A 21,571-nucleotide genomic window follows, 5' to 3' on the forward strand; every position below is an offset into this window, starting at 1 on the left:
GTCGTCTCTCCTGGACTTTAGATCTATAGGGAAGCCGTAACGCTTCAGACGATTTAGGTGGGGAAATATTCAAACCATTTGCCAGACTGGCTTGTGTTCTTGTGGGAAAACACACCCGGGTACATGACCAAACAGATCAAGTTGACTTAACAATTGTCTTAACTAAAGGACAGAACTATGTAGTAGAAAATCTAGGAATCTATTTAGTAGCGGGATTCATTATGAGATTTTTTTTTCCTTCCAAATGTAACTTGCCTTTTATATTATGTTTTGTTTACATTATGTTTATACATTAAGGTGGCTTAAATTTCTTGAGCTCGCGTTAATTGGGTGAGAAGAACATGATCAGAAGAGAGGTATGAGAAGGTGAGAAATGACTAGAAAATACTGAACCAAAAAACACCATAAAAAAATCAAAACCCCTAAAGCATGCTACTGGTAGCTGCATACCTAAATAGATACAGTCTGGAGTTGGCAGCCGTCATTTCCAACTATTTCACATCAATCGCAGAGGGTTAATTACTGCTCGAGCAATCCCGAAAACTTAAGGCAGGGCCTAAATTTAGGGCAGTGGGCTGGGGTGAAGCAACTGAGATAAATGTTGTTTCAGGGCTCAGACTTTATCCTTAAACCACAAAATTTTGAGTCTTCTGGTGACATTTTCTCAGTGACACAGGCTCTACAATTTGCTGTAAGGCACTGCTGGTAATGGAGAGGTGACCAACATTTTCTAAAAACACATACAGGGGAGCTGGCTTTTATGGTCTCTTCTGAGGATGTCATTATCTTATGAGACTGTCCTACAGCCCTAATTTGTCACCATGGTAGTCAGACCCCAGACAAAGGGACCTCAACACAGGCTTTTCTTTGGGAAGTCATGTATTTATGACACAGCATGTCCACACACCTGGGGAAACGCAGCAGTCCTAACAGTGGTGCATGTGTTAAAAAAATCTACCACAGTCACAACCAAGAGTAAAGAGGAAGTTAAAATACTGAAAAATAACTTAGTCACATATTTTTCATTTTTAACGCTGTTATTTGTAAACAGGAAAAACTTTTGTTACACATGAGTATCTTTAAAGCTGTGTCCCCTTTAAAACCTACAACTTCACAAAGTAAAGCTATTCTATTTCTTCATAGAATACCATGTTTAAGGTAAAAATGTTCAGAGGAAAACAGTTTGGAATTAGAGCTGAGGGTAAAGGGGAATGGAAAGAAATGTAAAAACTTCTCTGGCAGTACTTCCTATTCTAGCGGCTTTGCCCATATTCTAAACAAGTCCGAGAAGAATACCACATTGCAGATTCTGCTTCAAAGCAACTTCAATTAAGGCAGAAGAAACCAACAGGAAGAAAGAGAAAGAGACAAGTTCTTCCTTCTTGGACTAGCTCATTAACTATTTTATACTTAGCTTTAATTTATTCTTAGTATTAACTGCCTGACGTTTACTTTGTTTTATTGGCAGAGAAGCAAAGAATCAATCACTTATTTGTTTCCCCAATGACCCCCAATTAAAGACTGAGTCAGCCTTCACAGTGGATTTTATCATTAACCTGGAAACCATCGCCTACTAAGAGGCCAGCTACAGTCTCAGGTGTGTGGACTCCGAGAACCCTGGGGCCGGCCGGAGAGAGTGCGTCACCCCTGGAGGACAGAGGACGGTGTCGATCCCCCAACCCACTGATGCGTTTATGTGTAAGGGGAGACATTATGCTGACTTGGGAGAGGGGGTTCCTGGCAATTTTTGGATGGCAGCAACTACTAAGTAATTGCATATAAGCACACAGTGGGTGAGCATTCCCTCTTAAGAGGTGGATGAAAAATTAAATCAAAAGATGAAAGAAATATAAGATTGAACTGGAAAGAAGACTAAACAAATGGCTTAGGCTTGTCGGGTTTCCTAAAACCTGTTGGATAGCAGAACTAATACAGCTGCCTCCTCTGTGATTCTGGCCTGGTCTAGTTTCTTTGCAAACGTGCTTTCAGGGTGGACGCTGCCCGCTGGCAACCATGCCGGCGCCTGGGTGAGGGTGGCACGTACCTTCCTTCTGGCTGCCCGCGGCGCTCTGCTGCTGCAGCAGGCTCTGGCTGTACAGAGTGGGCAGTGCGGCCGCTGCGTACTGCTGGATCCCTGAGTAGGCCTGGCTGAGGGCGTCCATGGTGCCCGCCGTGCCATTCGTCAAGCCCGTGGCGCCAAGTCCTCCATTCAGAGCCGCCATACCTGAGAGCATTTGAGCAACTTTACAAAAAACCCAACAATAGAGAAGAGAAACAGCACTTTTCATTAGTGCTTTCCAAAGGAAGTTAGAGAATCATCTGACACAGTACAACACAGCGAGTGCATGCAGCCAGTGCCAATGAAGCCGACATGGAGGGAAATGAAACTGCATCAGTCACAGTAATGGCAGCGGCACAGACAGCAGCAGCGGCACCCCCACATCCCCAGCACAGATTCCCTGCTCCCCGGGCCGGTGAGCAGACGTCACGGACGCACTGCCGTCACGCAGCTCATCTCCCTCCCATGCAGGTGCTACTGGCAAGTACTGTGGTACTTTGGAAACAAACGCCTTTGCTTCTTAGAGCTCAGGAGCAGGTAGGAAACATCACTAGCTGAGGCCGGTGACATTTGTGCACTTATTTCCATTTACTGGGCACTCTGAGCAGCCAAGGGTGGCTCGAGGGGCTCAGGAGGAAAGGATGAAATAAAACCTTTCTCCCGTCAGCTGTCTGATGGGGAAATGGCAGAGAAGACAAGCTCTGTCCTCCATACACCAGTGACTGGGCAGTTCCACTAATGGGCTTTCCTAAACGGAAGAGTGTTGCCAGGACCAGGAGCTCAGGAGTAGCCTAGCTGCTGAAGAATTAAGGCACAGGGAAAAGCGTGGACCATTCCCTCACCTGCAGAGAACTGATGTTGCTTATTCAATATGACGGTCTAGACAGACACACAGACACACACAAATATTAATCAGTCCCCTTGTAACTGGGGTTTCTGCCAATGACAGAGCTCCATGTCATGTTTTGTAGTCACCTGAAGTGACACCTGGGGCTGTATGCTGGACTTCTGCTCTTCACTCCTGTGAAGTGGATGTTGGCCTGCACACTTTTGCTTTTTTCCCTTGTATCCTGGCTGCATTTTGGCTCTATTATGGCTGCTGACTGTGTCATATTTTCCCTGAGTACTGAGTCAAAACAAGCAAGGCTTTATAGAGTGTTAACTTCCATAGGAACTCGGGAATGGAAGAGGTGACATCATAATTGCCTTTGGTTCCTTCTATGATTAAAACGTGTTTCTAAAAAAGATCTGATTCTGGGAGGACTTAACTAAAAACACTAATGAAAATATTGACGGGATTAGGGCTATTGATCAGGGCTGGTGAAACAGCCAGGATGAGTGACTGTGGGAGAGTGGGTAGGAGGTCCAGTGAGAACAGACAGCTAAGGTGAGGACACTTAGAAGTCTACGGCGGGATCCAGTGCCAGAGTCACCTCCACGCCCCATTGCTGTTTCTCCTCGGGAAGCAGGTGGGGAGGCCTCCTGACTCTACATGTGCCTGTGGCATCTGGACGGCTTCAGCTCCTGCATTAAAAAGACTGAGTCAGACCGTCGTGCTCCCGGAGAGGGGTCGCAGAGTGCCTCAGGTCTGGTGGCCTTCCTGGAGGCCTCGAGGAGACAGAGCTGGGCCCTGGGTGATGTTACCATGCAGACGGAGGTCCTGTTGGCTAGCAGAGGTCCTGCCGACTCGGCTTTAAGTCTCTTACAAAGGAGTCTCTTCTCTCGCTCTTCATGATTTTTTCCCACCATGCAAATAAGAGCTGTGGGGAGCTTAGACATAGTTTGTCCTAATTAAACGATCCCTCAGACACCAACCAATCCCATTTACCTGTCTGCCTCTTTCCCTCCCCATCTAGTCTTCTTACGGCTACTGAAGGGATGGGGAGTAACTGCTTTTCTCCTCTCGGTCTCATTTCATCCTCACCTCCCAATATTTGTATGAGTGCAAAGAAACACCAATGTTTCTTTTCTGAGAGAGGTGAGAGGAGGGTGTAAAATAACTCAGGAAGAGCAGGGCCCAGTTGACAAGTGCCACTGACTTCATTTTTGTCAGGTTGTTAATAGGCTGCTAGGGTCACGTCATGGCTCAGCCCTCTGGAAAGTTGGTTCCTGTGTGGGAAGAAATTCTAGGCAGAAAATGAGCAGTGACGTGCCCCTCTCCAGGTGTGCATGGTGGCCTGCCGAGCTACATGGGGCACAGCAGCCCAACAGACCTGGGCTGGATACGGAAGCGCCACTGCGAAGAAGGTGTCCGAGTTCTTGCCATCAGTGGAACGGTTGAGAATGCTTCGTCTCTGGGCAACCCCGTCTGCTTGGGGCCTCGGCCTTCAGTCCCTGCGTGTGAGACCGTCAGGAGTGCCTTCCTATGACGGCAGCTTCCGCGGCCCGGCTTCTCCGAGGGCCGGCCACACAGTGGATGTCACTGCCACAGCCATTGGTGCCCGACTCCCTTGTCAGGTGAATTATCTTCTCTTTCCCCTTTTTGCCATTTGTTGTTGTTTTGTTCTCGTGAAACACAGAGGCAGAATGAATTTCATGCTCCTGAAAGACCGGATGCTGGTTCAGGACTAGTCTTGGTGGCTTGAACCCTAGCAAGTGACAGTCCAGCCGCATCCTCACTCCTGCCCACCTCACACGGGTTGGCTGGGTTTTGACTATACCTCAGGGCAAATCTGTTTCCCGAAGGTTCTGCCTGCTCAGCTGATTCATGTGTGTGAGAGATCCTCACGGCTGGCCTTACCTGCCTGGGGTGGGGAGGGAGATGGCAGAGGAGGCACCAAGGCAATGGGGCACTGATGCCAAAGAGGACTAGTCAGGGCCTCTAGCCCAGGGCTTTTCTCTTCCTGGATAGCCATCCTTTTGAACAAAAAATAAGGATAAAAATTCTAACAAGTACAAGTGCATTTATAAGAGGATATTTCTGACCAAAACTCCTGGAACTCATTTTGGTGTGTGAGTTTGGCAACAGCCATGGCAGAACAGGTAACTGATTACCTAGCAGAATTTGAAGGACCCTCAAAGGAAGATTTCAACCTCTGCGAGTTTCTCCTGGAAATTATCTAACATTTTTCTGTATTAAATAATCATTATATAAAAGATAACACTTGTCAATTGCTGGTGGTATCTGGTTAGATCTAAAAACTCTGGACAACAGAAACAGAGGCTTGAAGGTTAAGTTGAATAAAATGTTTCCCCCTAAAAGAATAGGGCTTTTCTTTGAAAAGGCCAAATGGATCAATCATTTCGTCCCATTTAATCTAGGTTCCCAGGAAAGCTATGTGGGTGAGGAGGGCTGGGACAAAATGACAGGTGTGGCAAATTTTGACAAGGGAAGGTCTTTGCAAGGGCTTGCCCACATACATATCTTGACTACTAAGTGCTTTAAACTTAATTTTTTTCTCCAACTGAGGGAGACCCAAGGAGCTGTGAGAGTACTGAGTAAATCTGTGTAAATGACACAGAAGGACCCACCCACAGCCATGAGCGTGAACATTGTGGCCGCTATGAAGATGGCGCTGCAGCGGAGAGCCGGAGGCAGAGCGCCACAAGCAAACCATGGCACTCTGTGAGCCACGCTGCAAGGCATCATACCAAAGAGAGAGCAAAAGTGAGGAAAGTATCAATATATTTCCACCCTTCTTTAACCTAGTTACTGGGATAAGCTTCCCTGGTGTAGATGAAGTATATCCTCCTAAGCTGAAAGCTGGTAATGAGAACTTAAGTATAAAATGTCCAGACCCAGGGTAGGTGAATATGAATATGGACAATTAGTAGCATTCGTACTTGTGACATCTGGTCACAAGTGTGAGGCTGTGTGTGCTCATATTTGGATCTAACTACACGTGCCTTTGTATAGTCCAACAATACAGATTAAAACAGTCATTTCACAATGCAAATAAAGGGTGACAGACCACAATAATATGCCCAGTGCTTCTTCTCTTTTCTCTCCTTTACATGAAATATTTCCATAAACACTTTCACCAGGCATTTGTGGCCGGTTATATTCAGACCATCATAATTTTAAGCACTGTAAGGGTAAGCCATTTGGAAGAATTGCGGCATTTAAACAAGGAAAAATACATTTAAACACAAAATCAGACACAGACTCTTGGTGACATATCTGCAAAAAATATTTTCTTAATCTCGGTTCAGACAGACATAATATACGAAACATGCCTGGAGGACCCTCAAATGATCCATGAGTCAAAGCTCTGAGAGTGAATCACCCACATCCCTGCTTCTCATCTGGCCCATTTCTGCTTTTAGCTTTAGGGTCCTGTAATTTTTTTTTTTTTTTAGCCCCTCCATTCATGAATGTATAAAGGAAGAAAAAGGTCAAATTCAGTTCAATTTAGCTACTTGTCTGTGAACCCAAACTTTATTTTGGGGGGCAGTGAGGGGCCGTCTGGCTGGGTAGGAGGTAAAATTTACACTAAGCTGAGTTTGGGAATAAATTGGATTCCATCTACCTACTTTCTTCCCGGCGCCTTTATCCATGGAAAAGAGTTGGCTCTATTCAGAACACCAGAAAATGCTTCTTATGGAAGCTCGAATGGTTTCTGGGTGGAGTGGGATAGGGAACTGCCGTGTACTGAGGCCAGCTGTTTCAGAAGCTGCCTTTGTCCAGCTCTCTGTCTCCTGACTGCCTGCTCTGAGAATTATCTGGTAGGACAGTGGCGTCAGCACATCTGTTGAAGGAGAATAGTCTGAAAGAGGACACTATTAAAAGGTTATTTCTTGGTCTTTGAGACTAGAAGTAAATACTAGCTCTGAGCCATTACTGCATTGTTAAATAGCCCTGCGCTAGTAATAGTCACCAAATCAGAAAGAACGTGTTTGTTTGGGCATGATGTTTGGTTTCATTAAACATTCCCCTGGTTCATACGCATACTTTCTGGTTGGGGTAATTTGAAACCGGAAACACTGTTAATTTCCCATGAACCATACAAAGCTATATTAGCCCAATGGCAAAGAATTAAAAAAAAACTGAACAACTTAAGCCTGTTGTCCTTGCCAGAAGCAAAATTTGTAGAACACAAACCCCACCCAAGAAGTAGTCATAGTTTTTCTGCCATTCAACCGCGTCCCTCTGGCGCCCCTCAGAACGATGGAAAATCCCAGCAGCATAAACAGAACAGGATGGAGAGAGGCGAGACTGCACAGACGAGAGGACGGGACGACACACAGCAGTCATGAGCACGTGCTGAGGAGGACAGCCACTCCCACTGGCCTGGTACTTTGCAGACCAAGGACAGGCAGGCGATCAAATCAGAGTCCTTGTTTTAGGGGAACTAGGTCCTGGGGCAAGAGAAGCAGCATGAAGGGCTGTGTGCAAACACACACACCTGCAACCGAGGGCAAGTGGGCTGGAGCGTCTGCAGAACAAGGTCAGAAACGGTCACAGCAATGAGGGCTCCGGGGCTGCTGGAAAGGGGGAGCTGGAGGCAGCTTTACTGGAATAAAATATTTTGCTGTCCTAGGGTTACCACTTCACGTACTATGTGCTAATCAAGAGCCACTGTATCTGGAAGGAAGCATGTTTTTCTTTTCTTTTTTCTTTTTGGCCTCTGGTCAAATAAAACTCAGTTCAAGTTTTTGTTTGTTTTTCCCAGAACACCTGAATGAAAGGATTTCATAAAACCTGAAAATTTCCTCTCTCTAAATATAAGATTTATTTTCTTATCAGGATTATAAAAGTTAGTCTTTATTTGGATGAGTTCTATGTTCTTTTTTACCAAATAAATTGCAAGTTGTTCTTTTTGAGCTTTTAAAATATAGGATTACTGGGATTTTTTTTTTTTTGCCTTTTTAAGAAAATTGTACTGCCTGATTAAATCATGGCTTAAAACAGGGCCCTTTTTTAATGCTTAAAGTGGGCAGTGTTGGGTTGCTTGGGCTGCATGGTAGGTAGCTGGACCCCCAAATCAGAATCTCCTTAGGCTGTCATGGACCTGAGGGGCTTGGCTACTCTCAGGCACCCAGGGGGGACCAAAATGAGGGAAAGGCAAATGAGGTGTCCCCTCAGGGCTGAGGACCATCCCCCCACCCCCACCCTGTGCAGGAGCCACCGCCTAGCATGAGCCTACAGTATACTCCTCTGCTGGCTGGGTGCTACTTCTCCCCATAGATCTAACTGCTGGAAGTGGGTAAGCCATGTAGGACAGCACCTAGAGTTCTTCGGTGAGTCCCTAGGTTTCTGAACTAAGTGATTCTGTAAGCGATCTGCCTCACCCTGCCATGGCCCTTTGCGGCCGCTCTGCTTAGAATGACCCATGGCCACGCGTGCGAAGTTGAGACTCCAGACCTCCTCTCTACTCAGCTGAATTCCTATCTTTCCAAGGCCTCGTTGTCCCCCTACGTGAGTCACTTCATGACTCTGGTTTAGAGCTGGAGGGTACTATTAAGACCTTTTTAAGACCACCAGATCCAGAACTTCCAATTTTCAAATGGGACTCTGCAGGTAACTGCTGGCAGGTTCGGGGCAGGACCCAGGTGTCCTGATCTCTAGCCGGTCAAGTTTCCTCTTATTCACACACTGTTTCTCTGAAGGACAGCACAAATCCAAAACCAAACCAGCCCCCTCGAAACCTGCAAGTAACTGCCAACCACAGAAATCTCTGGATGGAGAGGCACATACTACATATTAGAAAAGATGCCGTGGGGAGGGGTTGAGTATTTCTTGAGGCAAAGTTAACCTAGACAGCGTCTGCCAATCAAAGCATGTGCTCCTCCATCCCAAGTTTTAGTTCTCCCATTACGGATGCCTTTGAGGTCACTTCCGGCTGACCACTTCCTGTGGAGAATTTGGGGGAAGGCTGTCCACCAGAGCAGCGAGTACTCACTGTTTATGGTACCTGCGAGTGCATTAATATTGTTCAGTCCAACAGTGGCTCCCGCCAGTCCTTGCAGAGTCCCCAGTGAGGTCAAAGAGTTCATGGCCGCACCAGCAGTGGAGTTGGGAGTTGAAGCAGCCACTGGAAAACAAGAGGACAGGAGAGAGAGCGCAAGGTGAGTGAAAGCCAGCTGGCCGGGGCGTGATCCGTCTCACCACGGCAGAGGGAGCCAGAGTCATGCTTGTATTTGGGGTGAAGACTTTCGCGGTGGTGTTTGTGGCGGTTTGACAGTGAGATTCAGTGATTAATTCAAATCATCATCCCCATACAGTGAATACGCTCCCTGCTGGTTAGGAGGGGGCAGTTCAGGAAGAGGAGGCCTAGCCTGCAGGGGGCTGAGCTCTCAGCACCACTTCCAGACAGCCTCCCGCTCTAAGCCTCCTCCTCCAGGGTAACCAGTGAAGGCATGGGGGGGTCAAATGGCAACTCTTGGTTTATTGTTTCTGCTTCAGATGTGGCATTTTCTCAATGCAGATTAAAAAAAACCATCACACATCTTCCTGAGTTTGACAGAAGAGTTCAGGACCTTGGTGGTGGTGGTAATGGAGGGGTGGAGTGATATGAGATGAAACCATTTTGGGCCAAATTCTCCTTCCCCTGATCTCCTCCACCCCCTTTTTAAATGACAGCTTTTAATTCACATACTATAAAAGTTACCCCTTTCAGGTGTACAATTCAGTGGTTTTTAGTACATTCACAGAGTTGTGCAACCAGCACCCTTATCTAATTTTAGAACATTTTTACTACCCTCCAAGGAAACCCATATCCTGTGACGCTGGCAACCACTGATCTGCCTTCTGTCTCTGTGGATTTGCCCAGTATGGACATTTCATATAAATGGAATCATAATATGCGACCTTCAGTGACCGTCCTTTTTCACTCTGCAAAATGTTTTCAAGGTTCATCCCTGTTGTAGCCTGTGTCAGTGCTTTCTCCCTTTTTATTGCTGAATAATGTCCCACTGTATGGAAACACCACATTTTGTTTAAATATTTATCAGTTGTAGACATTTTGGTTGTTTCCACTTTGGGACCATTTTATGAATAATGGTGCTATGAAAATTGTGTACCCGTTTTTGTGTGGACATGTTTTCGGTTCTTCATAGGACTGGCTTGCTGGGGCATGTGATAAATTTATGTTTCACATTTTGAAGGAACGCGAAACTGTTTTCCAAAGTAGCTGTCCCCTCTCATTTTTACACTTAAAATTGCTTCTGTAAATAGCATTTCAAGTACCTTTCATTTGTACAGCTTTACAACCTGCTGACTTTTTTTCACACACATCATCTTTATCCTAATGATGGAGGTAAAGGCTCAACTCTAACCACAGCTCAAAGAAGAATGTGGCCCATTTCTAGCTGTGCAATCACTGTGTGAGGACTTCGTTCCATGCAGCCTGTCCAGGAACTTGATCCATCCTCCTGGATGTTCCCATGCAGTGGGAGCTCATCCCTGCTCTGTCTCCAGACCACACAGGATTGCTTACAGTGGACCTCGCTTGGGATCCCTCTGTTTTGTTTGTTTGTTTGGGTTTTTTTTTAAGTTTTTTTTTTTCTTTAGCTGGGCCATCCTGCCACCTGTTGGCAGCTTAGCGGCAGCTCCGCTCAGGCCCATGTGGGAATCAAACTGGTGACCCTGTTGCCCAGAGCTCGCGCTCTTGGGCGAGGTCTTTACCAACTGAGCCACTCGGCCGGCCCTGGGATCTCTTTTGGATTAGGCCAGATCAAATGTCTAAAAGTTAAATTCCCCACCTTGTCATATTTCTGTCCATGTATGACATTAGCTTTGACACCTCCTAATGTGTGTATACTTTATTTCTCTTTGTAAAAAAAAAAAAAGACATATAATCAAGGCAATGTTTTTAGTCCTTTTGTATTATGAGACTTTTCAAATTCACACAAAAGCAGAGACAATAACAAACTCCCATAAACTCATATCTAGATTCTAGAATATTTGAGAACCAACCCACCTCCAATCTCGAAGTGTATATTAAAGCAAATTTCAGACCTTATGCCATCTCGCTCCTACATACTTTATTATGCAGCTCTAAAAACTGTGGACATTTTCTTTCAAAATTCCAAACCATTATTAAACTTAACAAAATTAGCAAATATTCTTCAGCTTCGTTATGTGATAGTATCTTGTTTATGATATTTTTTCATCTGTGCATGATAGGCCTTTATTTTTCCTTCTTATACTGTCCCTTGATTTTGCTACCAAGCTTTTGCTAACCTAAAACGACTGGGAGAATGTCCTTATTTTTCCCTTTTCTGGAATAGATTGTATAAGATTGAAATTAGTTGTAACTTAAATGTTTGGTACAACTTGCCAGCAAAAATGATCTAGACTTGATATTTCTTTATGGCATGATTTCAGAATATTGATTCTATTTCTCTAATAAAGAGGATTATTCAACTTTTCCTCTTCAGTCTCTTTCATGAAGTCATAGCTTTCTAGGAATTTGTGCATTTTAAATTTTCAAATTCATATTGGTATAAAAGCATAAGGTGCTGCTGAAAACAATAGAAATTTTGGTGGTGAGAATTTAGAGGAAACTTGTAGCTCCATAACTGAAAAAGAGTAGATCAGCTAGGAGTTGAACAGAGAGAAGAGAAAGAGACAGCTAAGGAGAGTCCTCCTGGGGTCAGAGCGAGCTTCAAGGAATAGCCTTGAAGACTTTCCTAGTGAAGGGGCCTGACTTGAACTAAATCAGGCTATGGGGGAATTTTTGGTCCCGGGGCCAAAACCAATAAATCAAACAACTAGAAACTAGTGGAAGCTAACAGCTAGATGAGATAACAATAGAAACAGATCCATCAGAAATTTAACAGGGAGATCAGGCAGAGAGGCAGTCCGAGAGCCATTTGGAAGAATTATGCCATTTAAAAAAGGAAATATAAGAATGTCACTCACAGCTCAAGGTTGTGCCCTCTAAGGAGTGACAGCAGAAGCCGACTGCAGGGGAACAGACTTTATTGAGCTAGCCTAGCTAAGTCACTAAGCAAATAAACAAAGAGAAGCTGGGTTTGGGGATGGGGGTGTAGAGGGGAGGAGAATCAGTGTCTCAGTGTCCAAAATTGCATGATATGTGATATACCTAAAATGTCTAGTTGCAAACCAATTTTGAGATGTGCAAAGAACAGGAAAGTGTGGTCCACACACAGGAAAAAAGCAGGCAACAGAGACTGCGTTTGAGAGGGCCCAGATATTGTACTTAGCAGACAAACATATCAGAGCAGCTATTATAAATACGTTCAAAGAGCTAAAGTAAACCATGCTTAAAGAATTAAGGAAAGGTATGATGACAATGTTTCATCAGATAATATCAACAGAGACAGAAATTACATAAATGAACAAAATGGAAATTCTGGAATTGAAAAGTAAATTACAGAGATTCAAAACATCACCAAAAGGCTTATTAGATTTCAGCAGGCAGAAGACTGAGCCCAACAAATGTGGCACACCATCAAGCACAGTAACATATGTATAATGGGAATATCGAAAGTAAAGAGCAGAAAAAATCTTCAAAGAGATAATGATAAAAAAAACCCCAAATTTGATAAGAAACATTAATGTATACATCCAAGAAAGTCAACAGACTACAAGTAGAATAACAAAAAGCGATCCATACCCAGTGATAGTAAAAATGTTCAAAACCAAAGATAAAGAGAAAATTCTTGAAAGAACCAGAAATGGTAAACAAGAAGGTTACACACAAACCATTGCTATATATCTGCTCTCCTTTCTTCTTTCAGTTCCTTTAAAAGACATTCCCCATACAGCACAGGAAGTGAGCGTGAAACAAACTGGGGTGAGGTGTGGAGGGGAGAAAGCTGGGTGACTGGATCAGGATATCCTGGCACTCCTCTGAGAAACATGCAGGAGCTACTGTTATTATCAGAAAGGCCCCCAGACTCGGTGGCCATTCACACCAACGAGGGCGAGCTATGGGTGCCAAAGCACTAAGAGCAATGACCTGGGCAAGGCGCCTATCAGGAAGGGATGCCTCCACGTTCCTAGCAGCCTTGTGATGGACCTGCCAGCATGATGATTCACTGTAATTGCCGAGACACAAACACATGACAGGGCCTTCTTACCTAGTGTCTGCAGCTCACATTTTCAGACTTTATTCATAGCACAGACCTCATTTGTCTCCAATCCTTTGTGCCAGCCTTGGGTAGGTCACCCTCTAACTAATCTGTGGTGGCACGAGGAGCATGAAGGTTGGTCAGCATGGGCAACCCTGAGAAAGGCAGGAAAACGTGTCCTAGTGCAGCCCTACAGGCACTGAGAATGAGGCTATAGCTCAAAATAAATAGCACCTTATAACTCCATCACCCCGTTCTAAAAACAAAACTGGAGGCAGGGCCGGCCAAGTGGCTCAGTTGGTTGGAGTGTGAGCTCTGATGAACAGGGTCGCTGGTTCGATTCTCACATGGGCCAGTGACACTGTGCCCGAGCTAAGCTGCCACCAGATGGCAGGATGGTTCAGCTGGTGAGAGCACGTGCTCCTAACAACAAGATTTCTGGGTTTGACTCCTGCATGGGATGGGGGGCTGTGCCCCCTACAACTAAGATTGAACACAGCATCTTGAGCTGAGTGGCCTTGGGCAGCCAGATGGCAACTGGACTTGGAGCTGAGCTTGCTGTGTCCTCCACAACTAAGATTGAAGGACAACAACTTGACCGTTTCCCTTCCCCAATTCCCCAACACTGTTCCCCTTCCCCAATTCCCCAATAAAGAAAACAAAAACAAAAATACGAAACTGTAGGCAAAGTGGGGTTGCAGTTAATACTAAATGCTTTGGACTCCAACTATGTTCTTGTCTCCCCATGCTTCTGTTCCACCATTTAAAAAAATGCCCAACTTAAAAGGTGGTTGTGAGGGAAAAAAAAAAAAAAAAACGTAACTTAAAAGGTTGTTGTGAGGATTAAGTAAGGTAAGCTGTGTAATGAACTTGGCATAGTATCCACCATCATTTGGGGAGATTTTTACATCATCAATTGCTGGGTACAGGTTGAACTGAGGAGATATGCTTAGACAGGATATATTTCACAAAACAACAAAAAATGAGATACGATTTTCTCCACTTTCAGTCTAAACGTGTTCAGTTGAGGACTACACAGCCATTGGTCTTGTACCTGCTGATGACCCTCACCTACGTCACAGGAAATCCTAGAGGGGCCTCAGGTGCCAGTGCACGAGCCGTTCTCCTTCATGAAGGCCACGCGGAAGGTGCTGGCCGAGACGCTGCCCTGGCCCTCTCACCCAGAGAAATCCAAGTGGCAGGAAGCAGACTCGTCAGTCACCTGCTTCCAGCTAGAGTTTCACTGGAGTCAAGAGGGAAAAGGAGCTGGGTGACATTGAGACTGGCCGACCCCACGCTTCGTGGGTGATTTTTCACATCCTTCAAGTCTGTAAGGCGGGTCTGAGGAAGAGGTGAGCTCGTCACACTCTGCTCTGCTCTTGTGTGGGGACTTGACAGCTGTGGCGATGAGCAGTGAGATGGACAGAGCACTCCTTACAGACACACACGACATAGGAGCCCAGAGGAAGTGTGGGGGGCCAAGGGAGACGTGCGCAAAGCTGGGAAACTCATTAGGCCCATTTGGTGACTGATAATAAAGAAACAACATGCTGACTAGAGGTCTCTTTACGTCCTGGTTTTCTATTTCTTAAAAAACCCAGGGAGACAAGCTACAGTGAACTGGACTGAATGTGGTTTTCTGACCTCTTATTTTCTGCTGTTCTTAGATAGTCCCAGCAGAAAGTTGGGGAGAGGGTGAAGAACAAGGAAGGAGAGGACTCATGCCTGAGTTTAAGAAAAGTGAATGAAATAACCTGCCTTAAAGTGAGAAGACACCATGTGCTCCCTATCTTTGGATGACACTGCAAATTTGCCCAGCTTTGAGTCTAAGTTGGAAAAGATACCTCGATTGGGTATCTAGCTGCCTTCAACAACCTTTTGCATTCTAGCAAAGTCTATTTAAAGCAAAACAAAAACTTGCATTTGTCACACAGCCAACCTCCGTCAAATACTTCAAAACTAAATATTCAACAGACGCACAACAGACGAAGAGACCCCAGACACAATAGACAGAGACAAATTAAATACCACCGACACACACATACTTCCCTATTTCTGTGCTGGCAGACTGGCAAGGTGCTGCCTTGGGTAATTGCATTCTGCCCACCTAACATTCCTGTCAGTCTCCACTGAGAACTGTATCCTTTGCTTTCTCAATTAAACTGCTTACAGAATGCCAAAGGGACATTTCAGGAGAAGGGTGGTAAATAGATGTTGGCTCATAATTGCCCACAGTGCCTCTTGGAGTGGAAGGCTGCTCCTTGCAAAAAGAGGTGGCACAGCACAGCCACCAGGAATGCCAGCGGGGGAAGCTAAGCCTGTCTCACCTTGCTCACGGGAATGGCAGGCGCAACTTGTCATATGCACATTTTGTGCCTGTTTTACCACTGTTAAGTTAAAAACTCACAACCAGCCCAAAGATATTATGACCAGATGAGAAACCAGGAAACAAAATGGTCGTGCAATAAATGGAAGCCATGTTTTTATTACCTTACATGGCAAGCAACATAGCTTTTCAAAGAAAAATGTGTGTGTGTCTGTGTGGCGGGGACTGGGGTGTTAGACAGTGAGGGCAGCTGGGGGTAAAGGGACACTGGTGGGGAGGATGTGTCCAGTTTCACCTGGTCACAGAACTGTATTGCTCATTTGACCAGGTTAGTTCACTGCTGGAAAGATGGGCTGCGTGGTCTCCAACCCCCTATCCCTGTCTAGCGGACATGTCCCTTCTCCTCAGGGCTGTGCTGTGTCTGAGATAAACCGTACATCTAGACGAGTTTCTCGGTCCAGGTCAAAGCTGCAGGTCACAGAGTGCTTAGGTCATCAGGTCCCTTGCTATGCAAGGGGAAAGGAAGGAAGGAAGGAGAGACAAAAAGGGAGAGGGGGAAGGAAGGAAAGAAAGCCAACGGTGCTACAGGAGCCCCTGGAATAACCTGTCTGATGAGACAGAGCTGAGAGTTGGCCTTGCCCACCAGCCCAAGGATTTGTTTCTCTTCCTCAATCCTCATCAACAATAACAAATAACACTAAGTCTCTCACACATCTTCCATTTCTGGTTGGATTCTCCCAGGCAACCGTGCACCCAATATGGAGGCTGGAGGCGGCCCTCGCAGGGGCACCTGGGGAGCGGGCGCAGCATGGAGCTGTGTGGTCCAGCACGTGACAAGGCGGCCACAGGGCGTCCGCCTGGATGCACAGAACGGTGGTGGGGGAGGGGCGATTTGGAAAACTTTCTTAAGCCAACCCAAATAACAAGCAAGCCTAATCTTACCTAAATTAAAAAAAAAAAGTTTCATTTGTTTTCTAAGTTTATTTGTGTCAGTGATCCCTGGTTCTTCTTTTCCTCAGCTTCCTAGATAAAAGGACCTCAGCTCCTGGTCCCAGGAAAAAGCCCCTCTCTCTGGACAAACTGCATCGCCCACCCTTGCAGCCCACACGAGCTGAGACTTCCCTCGCGGGAGGCTAAGTGACCATTCTGGAGAGAGGGGACATCCACAGTGGCCAGGGGCCACTGAACTGACGGACCCACAAGACACCAGTGGGGGCTTGATAAAGGCCCTCATCCTCGGTTCCTTTTATGCTCTCACTTCTCCATTCCTGGGAAGGTAGAGTAAGCTTATTTGGGTCCCCAGAGCTATGTTTGGAGAGGGAGGTAAGAATTACTGCTGTGCTCCCTGCGGGGCGCAGAGTGACGGTTCCTCTCCCTAAACATGCCCATGGCCTAATTCCTGGCACCTGTGACCACGCCAGGGCACAGGACCAAGAGGAATCCAAGGTTGCTGTTTGGCGGGCCATGAGATGGGGACCCTTATCCTGGATTATCTGGGTGGACCCAATGTCATCACAAGGTCCTTAAAAGTGGAAGAGGGAATGGAAAAAGAGAACGAGAGAGATGGCAGTGTGAGAAGCACTCGACCTGCTGGTTATGATGCTGGAAGAAGGGGCCAGGAGTCAGGGAAAGCCAATGGTCTCTGGAAGCTGGAAAAGCAAGGAAACAGATTCTCCCCGTGACCTTCCAGAAGGAATGTACCTTGCTGACACCTTGACTTTAGCCCAGTGAGTATGATGGGCTTCTGACTGGAGAACTGTAAGGTAATAAATTTGCATTGTTTTAAGCCACTAAGTTTGTGGTAATTTGTCACAGCAGCACTAGAAAACTAATATATTCTCCAGTTCAGTCGTGCCAGGAACAAAGCTAACAATGATGACAAGCTTATATTTTTTGGGTGCTTACCCTGCGCCAGTCATCGTGGTAAGGACTTCACATGTATTAGCTCATTTTACTATTTACAGTTGTCCTATGAGGTGATGTGTGGAAGGTCACAGTCAGGAGCTAACCCAGCTGCCTGGCTCCAGAGACTTCACGTTACACTGACAATGAACTTAAATTACTGTTTTGCATCTTGCACCTCCCTTGTGTCTCCTGTAGAGACTGACTTACAGAAGCGATGAATCTGCAGTCACTCAGAGTCACCCTTAATTTTCTGGCTCTGTCCCTTCCATCTTTAACACCTCAGGTTCAATTTAGTGGAGGTTAGTATTTATCTGCTAAATGGTAATGATGTGACTCACCTCCAAGAAGTGACATGATAATCAGTGATCAAATGAGGTGGCTGAGTCTGACATCTAGTGGATGGGCAATAAACATTTGTTCAATCTACATCTGAAGGATGAGAATCTGGTTATTCTGTCCTGAAAAGGAGGAATTATCCCTTTCCCATCATTTTGAAACACCTGAAGATTCCACATGCCCCCCTCAGCAAGGCAACTGCATGGATGATGACAAATTTTGCAGCCTTTGTCACTAGTCTGGTCATCAGGACCCTAGTCTGTGTGTACAGTTTTAGGACTCCAGAAGAGGGTGGCCAGGCCTGGAAGTCAAGTTGAGTGAGAGAGCAACAGTTGATAAAAAGGTACAATCTGGCCCAGAGAGGAGAAGACGAAGGAAGAGACAGTCTCAGGCCTTGACATCAGAAAGGTATTCTTTGTAGTTCAAGAGCCCGAAATGAGTCAGTGGGTGATGGCTGTAAGGAGGCAGCTTCAGCACTAAGGAGAATTACCCACAGATGAGAAATCTTCCAGGGTGAGCCGAGCTGCCTGGAAGGCATGTCCTCCCTGTGTGAGGAAATATGAAAGAGGAGGACTCGGGACAGTCACATACAGGGAGTCCTGAAGGCCCTGACACTGGGCTTGGCCTCCGAGGTTCAAAGGACCAATGTGTGCAAGGCTCTTATTGTTAGGAGTGCCACAGGCATACCGTCTGCATCTCTTGGCAAGTAAAACAGGGACAGCAACGAGGCAGAATCCCACAGGTTCAAGGCAGAACTCGGGCAAGGGTTCCATTCCTGTAACTGAGCCCTGGGAAAATGCCAGGTGGGATTAGAGGCCGCAGACCAAAAGGATCTACATAGACACAAGCCCGATCCAGTGCAAGACATAATGTAGCTTCTACCTCTTCCTTTCCCAGGAACGCACACAGCCGTGGCCCCACTGAGTGCACGCCACTAAAACCCTGAGTGACTGAATCACGGACAAAATGGTCCCCAAGAGAAAGGCCAGACTTTTGTGGTGTGAACCCCTCTTACCATGGCCCAGGGGAGCTGAGAAGCTCTGTGGCCATTTGGTTAGAATCGTTCTGTCTGCTAGAGGCAGGGAACACACTGGGGGCATGGTAACCATGCGTGCATTTAACGGAGAAAGGTCCCTCTTTAAACGTGCAGAGTAGAGGGCCTCCTGCAGCACATGTGCCCGGAGGTTACCTCAGACCCGCTGAACCTAATCTCTGGAGGGGCCCAGGACTCTGCGTTTCACAAGCCCTCTTGGTGCGTCTGTGGCTCACTCTGGCTTGAGAACTACTGGTTCTGAGCCCAGTGCCATCAAATCCCACCTGGGCTGGGCAGGAAGTTGAATTTGTGGCATTAGAAAGTGGAAGGTTGGAGGGGTAAATGAAGTTTGGTTTGAGGTAAGAAAGGGGAATGGATGCTGGGCGGCAGGAAACCAGGGGTAAAAAATACCGCGTAAGGGTAGTAAGTGATGACAAGTGTCTTCAATATGAGAAAGCTCCACCAGACACAAGCTTGCTGAAGATAGGAGTTCGGCCTTATTCCCTAGAGCGGCTGGCACGTAGTAGGCGCTGAGGCTGCATGTCGCGTTTCTCTTTGGACCAGGCCAGCCCGCACGCGGAGTGAGCTGGAGCCCTCATGCTGTAGCCTCATGGGGGGGGCTCTAACAACGCGACTGAGCCTGCAGCCGAGTCAAGACGCTCATCAAACCATGCCTGTTCGCTAATGTGCCAGAGAAAGAGTGTGGCTATTTTTAAAAATAGAATTGACGAAGCCAGCTGCTGCCTTGTCACCAGGGCGGGAGCAGAGGCACCCCCACTTCTCTGACGTAACTTATGCAGGAAGAGGCAGGAGCATGCGCAGGGCCGAGTGCAAAGACCAGCTTTGATACCCTCATCCTCCGTTTCACTTTACCTGGAATCGGGGACACGCCAAGTAAACGCCAGGTTCTTTCTCCCTTTCTGTAGAAGGGGGGATGATGAACACAACTCCCACGTTGGGGCAAGGCTGACTGCTGGCTGAGGGGACTCCGGCTATTCTTCCGTCCTTTTACAGATTTCCGATCCAACAAGAAGGGCAGAAAAATGGCCCTTCGGGGCTTACTGTCCAACATTACGTCTAACCCAGAAACGACTGTGCTTTCTAGGAACCAAATGCGTTCATTTCCTCATATTACTCTTCCTCCCACTTTTTCTGGACAGCAGGAAATTGTTGTTTTTTTTTTTTTAAGCTACAACGAAACAACATTAACAGGAGACAGCAAGAATCTGCCTTCGGTGCATTCATTAAACACTTTCCCCAGAACAATTAGATGGTGGGAGCTTAGTGGCTTTGTGGTTTAGGAAATAAAACCATCATAAGCACAGAAAAGTGTCTGCCTCGACCACACAGACTTGAGGGCACTCGCCGGTGCCTGCGGTTGCTCCTCTGCCTCAAACGAGCCTGGATGCTGGAGTCCGACAGTGCAAGGGACACTGAGGAGGTGCGACAACTAAGCAGTGACACGGGCTCTATTATTAGCTAATCACAGCCTGGGAGCATTAACACAACACAGAGTGTCTCTTCTCCCACGGGGTCTAATTCCACAGTAACCACACCTCTCATTTGAATTTATTCCCTTCAAGACTTTTTTTTTGGGGGGGGGGAGGGAGTGGGAAGAGGAATGTCAGGGTAGGAGGAAGCTGTCTGGGTTAGAAAATGGGGTTGAAAGGTTTTAAGGGGTTCTGATCTCACTACCTGACAATCTGCAATAGGCATACTGTCTTTTACCCCAGAAACTTCTGTTATTGGGTCCTTTCTCCACACCACCTCCGACTCACAAATGCACTGGTAAAGAGTGTGGCCTCCCACGCTGGGCAGAGAAGCCATCACTGGTTCTCTGAAAGACGGGGAAGGAGAAAACTCAGAGTCCACAGCCCTGGATGAAGGAACTTCCTTGTTTGGACTCTGAATTCCTTTTGAGGAGTGAATCTATAAGAACAAACACTTAGGAAGGTGAGAAAGTGCTGCGGAAATGGATGTGGGCAGTATCGTACTCAACGTCTGAAGGAGTCCCATTGTCTCCCTCACTTTTCATTTCCATTTGCTTGTTGGAACTCTCACGAGATGGTTTTCTAAGACAGAAGTCTACTTGGTTAGTTGTCAATAAACCTGGGTACCTCCTTACTTTAGTTTTAGTATCCTCCCCAGTGCTAGGAAGGGCAGAGATTTAAATAATGAAGATGGAATATGGGCCACAGGTTTGAAAAAAGTCAGCTTATATAAATTTAGTATATGTGGATCTAACAAGAATGGAGCAAAGGAAAATCAGATCGGTTTTCTCTTCCAATGATATTTTGCTTATAATTTACCAAAATAAAAGTACATACCTCTCTTAGCTGAGCTCAGATGTTTGTTTTTACAGATGGTCATAGACACAGATTGAAAGAAAGAAGAAAAGTTAGTGATTTCCTCATGAGGGTGAGAACATATTAGTGGAAAAATCCGGAGATAGAATCCCGGTTCCCCAGGCGTTCCTGCTGTTGAGCATTTCACGGTGTGGTAGAACTGCTCGCTACCTCACCTGGACCATGACGGGGCACCTGGACAGATTATCCTGAAGATCTCTTACAACTGTAAAATCTGATGATCTGACCAGGCTCTGGAATCTGGAGAGAGTGAGGGGAATGGAGTCTGTGGAAAGCAAGTGCACGTCGCTGGGCGGCCACTGAAAACCCATCCGAATCCTGGTCTTAGGGCATCCTAGAAAGGGGGACGTTTGCCCAGATGGACAACATACTCATTTCTAGGAGGCAGACCTCCCTTTGATAATACAACAGCCAGGTTGGCCAGGGTCAAAAGTGCATCCAGCTGAGTTCTAGATTTGAAAAGCTGGGAGCTGCAGGTGGTCTAGGTCAGCATGCAAATGGCTGATCTCCGAGCATAAACCCAGGTACTGCCTGAAATCGTACCAAACTCTAAGTGGTGACAGCTG

General features: G+C 46.3%; 1 protein-coding gene across 22 annotated transcripts in view; it reads right to left on the reverse strand.

Moving 5' to 3' along the window:
* The window catches only part of CELF2 (CUGBP Elav-like family member 2), a 505,669-nt gene that overhangs the window by 13,421 nt on the left and 470,677 nt on the right, over positions 1-21,571 (reverse strand). For 10 of the 22 annotated variants that reach the window (XM_019656963.1, XM_019656962.1, XM_019656972.1 and 7 more), the window contains 2 exons: positions 8,914-9,033; positions 2,045-2,242 (listed from right to left, as the gene is read on the reverse strand). In XM_019656963.1, the coding sequence (XP_019512508.1) occupies positions 2,045-2,242; positions 8,914-9,033 (318 nt within the window). Of the gene's footprint in view, positions 1-2,044; positions 2,243-8,901; positions 9,034-21,571 lie in introns of all 22 variants that reach the window. The other 12 variants (XM_019656965.1, XM_019656970.1, XM_019656969.1 and 9 more) reach the window with 2 other exon arrangements.

This window comes from Hipposideros armiger, unplaced genomic scaffold (genome assembly GCF_001890085.2).
Source record: "Hipposideros armiger isolate ML-2016 unplaced genomic scaffold, ASM189008v1 scaffold_271, whole genome shotgun sequence".
NCBI classification, from domain to species: Eukaryota; Metazoa; Chordata; class Mammalia; order Chiroptera; family Hipposideridae; genus Hipposideros; species Hipposideros armiger.